The sequence below is a fragment of the Rutilus rutilus genome, assembly GCF_951802725.1.
Source record: "Rutilus rutilus genome assembly, chromosome: 6".
NCBI lineage: Eukaryota > Metazoa > Chordata > Actinopteri > Cypriniformes > Leuciscidae > Rutilus > Rutilus rutilus.
Genome location: NC_140214.1, coordinates 36,127,545 through 36,140,151, shown reverse-complemented (window position 1 = coordinate 36,140,151; position 12,607 = coordinate 36,127,545). Strand labels below are relative to the sequence as shown.

At 40.8% G+C, this 12,607-nt stretch overlaps 1 protein-coding gene across 1 annotated transcript; it reads left to right on the top strand.

Moving 5' to 3' along the window:
* Nucleotides 1-19: 19 nt before the first annotated feature.
* Nucleotides 20-11,670, top strand: LOC311292367 (alanine aminotransferase 2). Its single transcript, XM_084412042.1, has 11 exons — nt 20-219; nt 555-644; nt 786-894; nt 1,160-1,293; nt 2,066-2,309; nt 2,430-2,509; nt 3,718-3,854; nt 4,080-4,254; nt 8,492-8,647; nt 10,964-11,076; nt 11,364-11,670. Exons 1-11 carry the CDS (start codon nt 115-117, stop codon nt 11,452-11,454), a joined length of 1,434 nt encoding a protein of 477 aa, XP_084268168.1. The 5' UTR covers nt 20-114; the 3' UTR covers nt 11,455-11,670.
* The last annotated feature ends 937 nt before the right edge of the window (nt 11,671-12,607 follow it).

The window sequence follows — 12,607 nt, the reverse complement described above, 5'->3', positions numbered from 1 at the left end:
ACTGTTAAGATCTTGCTGAATTCAACTGTTCCAGGAATAGAAGCCATCAAAAGAAGGGAGTTTCTAACCAAGTAGTTTAGAAAACAAAGAAAATCTTCACACTGGGAAACAACAATGTCTTTCCTGAGAAAGATCAGCCCATTGGTGAAGAACACGTTTCTCTCAGAGAGGGATGTTTTATCCATATGTGCGGCACAGATTGAAGCTGAAATACAACAGGTGTGGTATTACTTTGACATACTATCATCTTCTATTCTTGTATAATATTAATATATTTTGGTGCAAATGTATCTGATGTGAAGTAGAAATCAGGCAGATGATTACATGGATAGGTTGTTTGAGAGAAAAAAACTTTTTAGTGTTTGACTTTGACAGTGTTTTGTATCATATTGGAGCTTGATAATCGATTCAAAATCTGGATCCTGAATTAAAACCAGTTTCACTGATTTACTGAACTGACTTCTATCCTGGATCCCATTTTTATGGTTACACAGGGCAACATATGGTTCCTTTTATGACACTATTTTTTATTTTATTTTTTCAACTGATTTTAGGGTGAGAGAAAAAACTATAACGAGGTGCTTGATTTGTCTTCTGGAGATCTCCACAGAGGGGGAATAAAACCCAACACCTTTGTTCGTCAAGTAGGTAGCAGCTTTCTGCCAGTCACTCAGTTGTATGGAGAACAGTAAAAAACATTTTGGGAAAAATATTATTTCTTAACCCATACCTTTATGAGAAATTGGACCAGTTAATGCTCAGTGTTTGTGTGTGATATTTTTCAGGTCCTTGCTGCTTGCTTCTATCCAGCACTTTTGGAGGATGACAGTCTGCCAATAGATGTTAAACAAAGGGCAGATGATCTTCTTAGACAATGTGATGGTGGAAGCGTAGGTGAGCTTTTGTCCGTGCACAGTGACATACCTTGCTGTTTTCATACATTTAAGTAACTTGATAAGAAAAGTGCAATTGTCACTGCACCACTTCAAATGTTTATTGTCAAATGGTAGCTTTCCGTTTCAGTGAGTTTATTTATTTATTTTTTACAGTGTGGACAAACAGGTCTGATCAAATGTTAATTGAAGTATATAAATCGCAGGTGTGTAGTGTTGAATCCTTTCATGTGTACGTGATTATCATGTGGTGCCAATCTCTTCAGGCTCATATACAGATTCGTGTGGAATCGCCAAAATCAAACAGTGCGTGTCTAAGTTCATTACCAGGAGAGACGGAGGAGTTCCTTCCTCACCCGACAACATCTTCATCGCATCTGGGTCACAGATGGCTCTCATGGTTTAGTCAACAAAAATCATTTATCGCTTTTTCTTCCTTTTAAAGGGGACCTATTATGCAAAATTCACTTTAATAAGGTGTTTGAACACAAATGTGTGTCCATAGTGTGTTTAAACAACCAGCCTATAATGGTAAAAATTCACCCACTCCTTTTTTTAAATCCCCATGAATCATAATCAGTCTCTTCAAACGAGTGGCTCCTGATTTCCCTCTACTCAAGAGTTTATTAGCATAGATCCCGCCCTGAGGAAGCCGCAGCAGTCTGGATTTTTGTTCCTCGTTGTAGCAGCTGAAAAATACGTCTGTGTCAAAAAACATTACAAATGTTCTGTTATTGGATGTACCAACTAACATAAGAGTCTCCATAGACTCCTGGCAAGGACGCAGTGGATAAATTTCATTTATGAAGGAAATGTGCCAAAGAAAGTCGTTAAAGTGTTATATATTTGGACAAATAATTTTAAGCCGGACTGTTACAAACGAGGGGCAGTTCAACTCTGGATTTGCTCAAAAGTTGTTTCTGAAAGATTTTTTGATTAACATGACGGTACATGCTAGTCGATGAGTTGAATCAACTTAACTCCACATCAACTACATAAATTTATCTGACATTTTGGCTGCGTGACATTCTCCGGTTTTGTTGTTAACGTGTGAGGGGCATAATAGGTCCCCTTTTAAAAAAAATTAAAAGCAAATGCAATACAAGCACTTTTATTTGAATTGTAAGATTGGATGGTATAAGTTTAACTTCAAGTAAATATTTTTATTGTAGTTTATGCTGAAGCTGCTGGTTCAGAGCGAGGGCTCGTGTCGGACTGGTGTGCTCATACCTGTGCCCACCTACGCTACATTTACCCAGGCTCTGGAGGACCAGGGAGCTGCCATCATACCTTACCATTTGTCTGAGGAGCAGGGCTGGACACTGCAGGTGGAGGAGCTTCGCAGAGCGCTCCATGCAGGTAGAAGGACATGCAATCCAGTAGCGCTTTATATCTGCAACCCAGGGAATCCTACAGGTACCGCAATAGATTACCCTTATCATTTTGAGAAATATGTGCCATCTTGTAACCAAAAATTGAGAAAAGAAAAATGGCTTCTTGTAATTATGAATGGATGAATGTTGCTTTGATTATCAGGTCACATACAGAGTAGGAAATCCATAGAAGAAGTGATTCGGTTCGCTGCAGAAGAAAGGCTCTTCCTACTGGCTGATGAGGTGAGTTTTTCTCAAGTAATGTAAGAGCTCTCTGTCATTAAAACCAAAGTCCCTTTCAAGGAAAGTCTGTTCATTCTGCGGCCATGTGTGCAACGCCTCCAGGCAGCTATTTCGGGCATCCAAAACCATGTCCTATCTACTTGAATGGGGGAATCCTGAAATCTCAAAACTGCTTGGCAAACTCACAATTAAATAACATATTTCAAATCAGTAACAAAATCTGCAATTATTTTTCAGGCTAGATGCATGTGCAGTCCTCAAAACACTTTGTTTCTATAGTAACTGGAGCTTCTAATGGCAGCTGCAGGGATGCGATGACTGTACCAATCAGCAATTGGCTCTTTTATTTAGAGACGGGTCTTGTTCCGCAATATTGCTCGTTGCACTTTCTCCCATTCATAAGTAATATGAGTGCACCGTCTTTGGTAAAACACAATCCTGTTCCTAGAGGGACACCTTCCATCAGAACTTAGCTCTAAATTCATCAAAGATTTAGCGGCTGCAAAAGCTGACTGTGTTATCGCGTTAGCTGTGCAAAAGCCTCGCGTTAGCTGCGTCTCGGGCAAAAAGCTGCGCTTGAACACACCAAAAGGACTAAAGGCAAATGTCAACTAGCATATGTGTTTTGCGCCTGCGTGTAAGTAAATATCTGTCTATATCAGAAGGTATCAATAGTCTTATTTTTCTCATTCAAAAAGGGAAACCTAAACTAGGACTGCAAATATACAAACTGTAAACAAAGCAGCACTTGCTTACCATTTTGAATATTAATCACGCAGATCTATTTCTTCATTCCAGTCAGCTCATGTTATTTTGAAATATTCGTGCATTCGAATGCTCAGGTAAAATTATAACAGCCTTCTGTCTGTACCATCTTGACTCGCTTTCATCGCTTTTGCTTTAATTCTCGTGCACTGACTCATTTGCTAAGCTAAACAGCCAATCAGAGTTCTCTCTCACAGATGGCCTGGGCCCAAAAAACCCTGACGGCGTCCGACTAGAGCCAACGGTGTGGAACATACCGACAAAATTAAGCTGACTGAAGCTCAAAAACGGCCCGAAATCGCCCAATGGCCAACCGTCGGCTTGGTGTGTCTCGAACTTTACAGCTAAACTCAGCATAAAAGTGTCCCTGCAAGAACAATATTGCACACTTATGTTCTTGCACCCTCCATTGACATGGCTGTGAGCTGGATCTTTCTCTTCAGGTGTATCAGAGCTGTGTGTATGGAGAAGATACTGAGTTTGAATCCTATAAGAAGGTGTTATCAGAAATGGGCTCTACTATTGCCAGCACTGTGGAACTGGCCTCCTTCAATTCTGCTTCCAAGGGCTTCATGGGAGAGTGAGTAGCGTGTTATGCTTTTGAGTATTATTCTTCCTTGATTTCTCTCTATATATACAGTAATTACAGTGTATCGATCCTTATATTAATATTACTCTGGATACAAATAATAATAATAATGGGAGTGGGCCAGTGAATCTGACAGATGCACATTTATTTAATCAACAAATGGAATAAATAGCAAATCTATGTTTGTCTACTTCTCTGACCATTCTTTCTTTTCAGGTGTGGGCTTCGTGGTGGTTACGTGGAGCTGGTGAATCTTGACCCTGCCGTGAAGGAATACACTCGTACACTTTTTTCCTCTAGGTCCAGCCCACCTGTTGGTGGACAAATTGCACTTGACCTCATGACAGATCCTCCAAAACCTGGAGATCCCTCATTCCCCACCTTCTCTGAGGTTGGTATGCCCCATATGAGTGCTTAACATATACAGAAAAATCACATGCAGTCACCAAATCACCAATGCGCAGTCATACTCTGCAAACATGGCTGAGCACATTTCTCAGCCTTGAACCAAATCAAAATCTGTAGGGTATTAGCCAGAGTGGAGTCATGAGCCCAACTAACAGAGGCGCCACCTGGAGATGTAGAGACCCAGGTGAAGTCCGATGTCCGAAGAGACCAGGTGAGACCGGCGGACCAAGAGACCCAGGCAGAGCTGCAGTGATGAGTGGCGAGGTGGAGCTAAGGTACCAGAGGACTGAGGCAAAGCAGGTGGGAGTGAGGACTGAGGAGGAGCCGGAGGGAAGGAGGAGCCCAACAGAACCAAAGGGGTGGAGGAACGGGGTGCTGCCGAAGACCTGGAAATCTGTGACGGAATTAGAGTGACGACTGACTTAGGTGAAGCCGGAGGGATAAGGGGGCCCAGTGGAGCTGGAAGGACGATGGTCCCTGGTCGAGCCGAGGGAGGTACAGTGGGGAGAACAAGTATTTGATACAATGCCGATTTTGCAAGTTTTCCCACTTACAAAGCATGTAGAAGTCTGTAATTGTTATCATAGGTACTCTTCAACTGTTAGTGACGGAATCTAAAACAAAAATCCAGAAAATCACATTGTATGATTTTTAAGTAATGAATTAGCATTTTATTGCATGAAGTATTTGATACATCAGAAAAACAGAACTTAAAATTAGGTACAGAAACCTTTGTTTGCAATTACAGAGATCATACGTTTCCTGTAGTTCTTGACCAGGTTTGCACACACTGCAGAGGGATTTTGGCCCACTCCTCCATACAGACCTTCTCCAGATCCTTCAGGTTTCGGGGCTGTCGCTTGGCAATACGGACTTTCAGCTCCCTCCAAAGATTTTCTATTGGGTTCAGGTCTGCAGACTGGCTAGGCCACTCCAGGACCTTGAGATGCTTCTTACGGAGCCACTCCTTAGTTGCCCTGTCTGTGTGTTTCGGGTCGTTGTCATGCTGGAAGACCCAGCCACGACCCATCTTCAATGCTCTTACTGAGGGAAGGAGGTTGTTGGCCAAGATCTCGCGATACATGGCCCCATCCATCCTCCCCTCAATACGGTGCAGTCGTCCTGTCCCCTTTGCAGAAGAGCATCCCCAAAGATTGATGTTTTCACCTCCATGCTTCACGGTTGGGATGGTGTTCTTGGGGTTGTACTCATCCTTCTTCTTCCTCCAAACACGGCGAGTGGAGTTTAGACCAAAAAGCTATATTTTTGTCTCATCAGACCACATGACCTTCTCCCATTCCTCCTCTGGATCATCCAGATGGTCATTGGCAAACTTCAGACGGGCCTGGACATGCGCTGGCTTGAGCAGGGAGACCTTGCGTGCGCTGCAGGATTTTAATCCATGACGGCGTAGTGTGTTACTAATGGTTTTCTTTGAGACTGTGGTCCCAGCACTCTTCAGGTCATTGACCAGGTCCTGCCGTGTAGTTCTGGGCTGATCCCTCACCTTCCTCATGATCATTGATGCCCCACGAGGTGAGATCTTGCATGGTGCCCCAGACCGAGGGAGATTGACCTCATCTTGAACTTCTTCCATTTTCTAATAATTGCGCCAACAGTTGTTGCCTTCTCACCAAGCTGCTTGCCTATTGTCCTGTAGCCCATCCCAGCCTTGTGCAGGTCTACAATTGTATCCCTGATGTCCTTACACAGCTCTCTGGTCTTGGCCATTGTGGAGAGGTTGGAGTCTGTTTGATGAGTGTGTGGACAGGTAACAAGTTCAAACAGGTGCAGTTAATACAGGTAATGAGTGGAGAACAGGAGGGCTTCTTAAAGAAAAACTAACAGGTCTGTGAGAGCCGGAATTCTTACTGGTTGCTAGGTGATCAAATACTTATGTCATGCAATAAACTGCAAATTAATTATTTAAAAATCATACAATGTGATTTTCTGGATTTTTGTTTTTAGATTCCGTCACTCACAGTTGAAGAGTACCTATGATAAAAAATTACAGACTTCTACATGCTTTGTATGTGGGAAAACCTGCAAAATCGGCAGTGTATCAATCTCCCCACTGTAGGAGGTGGACTCCAAGGTGGAGTAATGGGCTCGGAGGCCCATGGCGGAGCCAGGGATCATCACACCAATGCGGAGCAGGGGACCAGGAGGCCCGAGGCATTGCAGCAAAGCTAGGCTGAACTGGTGGAGGCTAAGGAGAAGACGTCGAAGAAGACTTGGGGCCGGGTAGAACCAGCAGAGATGAGGAGACTTGGATGCTGGACGGAACTAGCGAGGGGGAAGGGCTTGGGCACAGGAAGTCATCAGGTAATTTATCACTCCAGACTGAAGTGGACTGAATTCAGATTCTGGAGGATGGGATGACCAGCCTCTACTTCATCCAGCGCCACTAAAGCTCCCACTGGAACGGATGAACGAACTGGCACACACACCTGGTCAGACTGGGCGGCAGAGTCGAGCTCCTGGACGGATGTAGCCTCTGGCTAGGGGTCTTTTGCGGGCATTGGCTCTGGCTCTGTGTCTGCATTGGCTCTGGCTCTGTGTCTGCAGTGGGCGTGGGTTTAAGTTCTGGCTTTATGAAGTCCACTGGAGGACTTTGGGCTGGAATGGTGATGAAAATTGTGGAGCAGGCTTCCTCTCTTGCTGCTTCCACTGTGAGGGGAGAACCAGTAATCCATGAAGCATACTTGATGTACTGGAGCAGTGAGCATCTGGACTCCCCCATGGGCATGAGGTCAGATGGTCATGTATGGTCATAAAAAAGCCAGACTGGAATTTGCTTTTCAGTTCAGTGTTGATTCAGTTCAATAACTGTGTAAAGTTGATAAATTATGAAATGAGTTCAATTCAGCTATAAAGCAGCTCTGCAGAAAACAGTGATGTAATCATCCAGCTCAGTTCAGTTCTCATCCGATTGTGTCAGTGCAGTCAAATCAATAATATTACTGAATATTAAGTGTGAAATAAGCAAGCCAGAGGAAGCAGTGGCAATAAAACCAAACTTCATCAGGCGATGAAATCTCGGGAACCTTGAGAAAAACCAGACTCAGTCGGGGATGAAGTTATCCTCTGGCTAAACGAATGAACATGGTGTGAATATGATTCCAGTCTGCATCACAAGTCAGATTGTGGATTGATATCATTCAGAATATTTCACCCATTTGCTTCTGCTTGAAGATTAGGATACATCACATTGGCATATGGAGGAAGGGTGATTTGTAACTGGTCATAGGGGTCTGAGCAGAGGTTTTGTCTGGTTCCCATGGTCTTTGCTGAGGATCTGTGCAGAAGGCTGTCTAGTCGACAAGATCTAACTGGGGTTCTGTCTCTAGGGCTCGTCTAGTTGTTGTGGTCTCCGCTGACATCCAGGTCCACCATCTGGTCTCAATACTATCAAGGTATTCTAGAGTGCAATGTACTGTGCTGAGCATCAGAAAGCGTCTCAGTCGCTGATCATGAGTCCTCCAACAGGATAATGACCCAAAACGTACCTGTTGACAATTGCAGAAGTCTCATTGGGAGCTACAGAAAAAGCCTCTAAAGGTAGTGCAACAAAATATTAGGTTAAGATTACCATAATTTTTGTCCATGCCATTGTCATTTGTTTTATTATTTAAATATTCTGTTGAATCAAAAATTCTGCAAAGTCTGTTTGTTTTTTTATTAAATATGTTGTTGTTTTTTGTCAGTTTGTCAGTAAGAAAGAACATTTTGGGTTCTTTACTTTTTCATGGTAGGGTACGAACAAATTTGTTCATATATGTATCAGGGAGAAGGCTTTCCTGCTGGATGCGCCCATTCCCCAGTCAGGGCTTTTTGGCGACGTGGTTTATGCTGCTCGAGAGCCCATGGCTTTTGCTAGCGGTTCTCACTCTAACTCTCTCCGACATCCTCGATGGCATCAAGGAAGTGGTAATGTGGTCTGTCACCCCCTCACAGCTGGGGTGCAAGATCATGGAAGCTTCTGCCGAAAATTACAGATGTGACAGATGTGTTTGGAGCAGGTTTGGAACTGAACTCTGCAAGAAGGTAGCTCTCCAAGAGAAGGGCTGGCTTTCCTTGTTTTAGAGACTCACCAAATGGTCTCATGTATTGGTAGACCTGATACAAAAGAACTGAAGTTGAAAAGTGTCAAAATCAGTAAAAAAATTTGATCACAACTTCTTGATTTTGTATTGAACTTAATTTATCTTTTATGTCAGGAGATCCAGTCCATTAAAAATATGATAAGTAAAAATGCTTGTCGGATTCAAGAGGTCTTTGGTGAGATACCTGGGATCAGCTGCCAGCCACTGAAGGCAGGATTTTTTGTCTTCCCCTGTCTACACTTACCTCTAAGAGCAATAAAATGGGCCAAGGTGAGAATCTGTGTATTACAACAATTTGTGAATGACACTGAATTAAAAGTACTACTGTCGTTGAATAATTGTAACTACAGAGGACATACAGTAAATATCACCACCAATCTGTATAATAGCTATTTCAAATCCGGAAACAACTGCCATTTAGCCTATTTCATCATTCAATCTGTCAGTAGCATCCCTACATGACAGGAAAAAAAATGTAATTTGATTGCTCATAAATGTTATAAAAACAAATCTTACCTTCCTCTAAATCACAATTGTAAGTCAAACACAATCTGACTGAACTATTAACACACAAATAGTTTAGTACTTTTCAATAAGACAATAAAAACAATTAGTAATATGGAAGTAAAATAATGACAAATGTATTTGAAACAAAAAAAGCTTGTTGAAATGAACAAACCGAGAAAAAAATGCATTGCATTTAACCGTGCTTGCATTTTAATGCATTGTATTTTTAGGGCTTGCATATTTTTGGGCTGAAATTCAACATGTTCGTATATTTAAGCTGTGAATATTTCAATTCAAAATATTTTATACACATTTGCATTATTAAAAATTTAATAATCCACATTCACCTTTCAGATTTCACTTCCAAAATAGTCAGTCTCTTTAAAAGTACAGCCTATAATATTCGATAGGCAATTTTCGGTCCATTTTATTTCGCTTTACAAATTTGCTTTCACATTCGGTGGTTCAAATTCAACAGAAAATTCAACATTGCACATCCGGAAACTGCAGGAATAGCAGTAGAGTCCCGATGCAAAATCATCATCTGCTGTTAGTCATCCTTACCAGTAGGTGGTGCAAGCGTGTGTTGACGAAGACCAAAGCAACAGGTAGAGATTCATTCACAAAAACGGCTTTGCAGAAATGGAGCAAGCCATTCATATTCTGAGTGCATCTGTTTGCGTGTAGCCAATATAGTATAACCTACATCACCAGTAAGGTATGAGTTTGGTCTTTTTATATCACTGTATCAGTCCAATAAAGGGCACAACACACGCAGTTTCTACCAGTCTCATGTTATTATTGAGTACCTATAGAGTAGTATTGCATCCTTCATATCTCTGAAGAGTCTTTAGTTTTATCAGCTTTATAAAAGACAGATACGCTGTACCCAGTCTTTCCGAAAACAGCCGAGCTCCTGGAGATGTGCCGTGGAGCGCTGCCGACCGCTTCCGTAACCCGTAATTGCACGTTGATGAGTGCGCTATTATGTCCCAACGGCAGGGTAATCCTGGAGTATAACGTATGAGGGGAAACCCTAGTACTGCAGCACAGTGCCACAATATAAAGTTAAGGAGAGTAAAACCCAACCGTTGGTTTAAAATTTAAAAAAAGTAATTTTTAAGCCCAACGGTTGAGTTTGTCCATACTGGACCCAAACATGCAGGATACAGGAAACATTTAGTTGAGGTTGTTGCTGCTAAAAGAGGATCTACTACACTCTCTCATACATTTTTTTTTGCAAAAATTGTACCTTGAGGGGTACAACAGATGGTCACTGGGGTAGTACCCTTAAATGGTCATCTTTGTACCTTATTTCCCCATTAAAGTTAAAAAACCTGAAGGTTGCATATTACTACTCCAAGGTACTAAAATGCACCTTTTAAGGGTAGATGAGGTACAAAGTTGTCCTTTATGGGTATTGCCCAGAGACATGCTGCTGTACCCCTAAAGGTAAAATTTTTGCAATTTTTTTCTGACAGTTAGCTATCCTGTTCCTTGAGATCTACCTTCTTGCAGAGTTCAGTTCCAACCCTGCTCGAACACACCTGCTTTAAAATAACAAATGTTAATGAAAATCTTAAGTAGCTTGTTCAGGTGTTGGAGCTAAACTTTACAGGAAGGCAGATCTTCAGGAACAGGATTGACATCCCCTGATCTACAAGATAATAATTTCAAGGGTTACTCATTCCAGCTTGCACTGTAAATGATTGCTCAATGACTCTGATAAAAATGTGAGTTTAAATCATCAAAAATTTGTTCAATCATCATAAGATCATACCCAACTATAGGAATAATCGACACAGAAAATCAAAATGCAAGGACCTTCAGATTTCTAGTCAAGTCTCTTTACATATGGCTGAATGAAATACTGATACTTAAGTGTTGCAGTGTCTCGATACACATTATGTGAGTTGTGGCCCATGATCAATTGCAGTGTCTTCAGTCAAGCCATAAACTCTGAATAACTAATTAACCAGAATCACAGCAGTGAAGAAATCTCTTTAGGCAATACTAAAATGCAGTAACCTGACTGTAGTTCTCATATTTTCTACAATTAAAGTTGTTTTCTCCTTGTAGAAAAAACAGATGGAACCAGACATGCTGTATTGTTTGCATTTGCTAGAAGAAACAGGTCTGCATGTGAGGCCTGGCTGTGAATATGGACAAAGAAAGGACAGCTATCACTTCAGGTGTTTGCACTGCCACTGTTGCATGAGTGATGTGAATGGATAACTTAAACAAAACATTCATAACTAAATCATGCTGGAAAATGTGAATTTGTCATTACTTTTTATCTGTGTGATTTTATTGGTTTTAATTGCCAAATTGTATATGAATTCTGACTAAATTACAGACAGTTATGCTTACCATAGTAGACATTCAAATAAACTGTAACTGTTAACTCATTTGAATTGAAAGCATATTCTGTGTATCCTATAGATTCTCTGTGAAAACTAAATTCTCAATTGTTTCTCAGGCTTTTTGTGGCAACTCATGAGGACACCATGGAAGATGCTCTACAAAGACTGAAGACATTCCACAAGCGATTCATGAAGGAGTTTTCTTAGTGTCATCTTTACCTGCTTTTGTTAGCTGCTTATGTCAGACTATGAGATTTGTTTGAAAGTTAATAGAATTTTTTTTTAAAGAAGATTGCTTATATTCCTGAAGAGCTGAGATAGATGGAACACCCTTTGATTTGATTTAAATTTCACTGTTTTAAGGATCATCCATTGGCCCAACAATGGCATCCAATTGTATAGCTACGCGTTCTGTCTTTTTGGTGTGCAGTGTAATTTAGTTCCAATTTAACTCTTTATCTGCCTCAAATTTAGGTTGAGAGGTTACAAGAATTTTGGTCATTGTCTAATAAATTATTACATTTGATTATTATAATTGTATACTTTAGATTGTACTCATTCATTTGGAGTCCAATTATCGCACCAGCTGTGCATACGGATCTCACGGTCACACACTCGCCAGTCGTGGTCATTAGGTGGAGGTAATTGACTAATACTACAGTAGTCAACATTTGAAGTAGATAAAAAAAATTATTCAAAGTTGTCCTAATACAAGAACGGGTATTGTTCAAAATTCATGTATAAGTATGATGAAGGTTTTTGATCCACTTCAAATGTTGACTACTGTATATGGATTTTCTGTCCTTTATAGATACTGTATATAGATGTTTTTTCTTTTATTAATTTACTACCCACGGATCTGTACACAATTAAAGCAAGATTAAGTCCAGCCAGGAATCGTGACCATTATTATAGAAATAAGCAGACCAGTAGAAAAATCTAGTTGAAAAAGGCACAAAAAAATTAATAATTTGCAGAGCGATGGGTTTCCATGACCAGGATTGAAAACCACTAACTAAGTGAAGGGAGAAACTATGAACAGGTGTCAGAAAACAATGAAAAAATTAGAATCCATGGAAACATACAAAGAACTAAACTAAGCAGACTAAACCATGATAAATACACTGACAGGGACCATTTTTTTGCAGCATACTTTTACTTTTGATACTACTAAGTGCATTAAGTCTTTCCCTACCAGTGTTTTTCATTTTAAAAAGTGGCCAGACACAGCATTTTTTTTATCATTTTCACAAAAATGTCATGTCCCCCAGAATATTTTGTTGTATGAATATCTGATGCAATAAGAACATCAAAAGAAAAGAGATTCAGCACTCTTTCAGAAGATGTCATAGCACCCCCT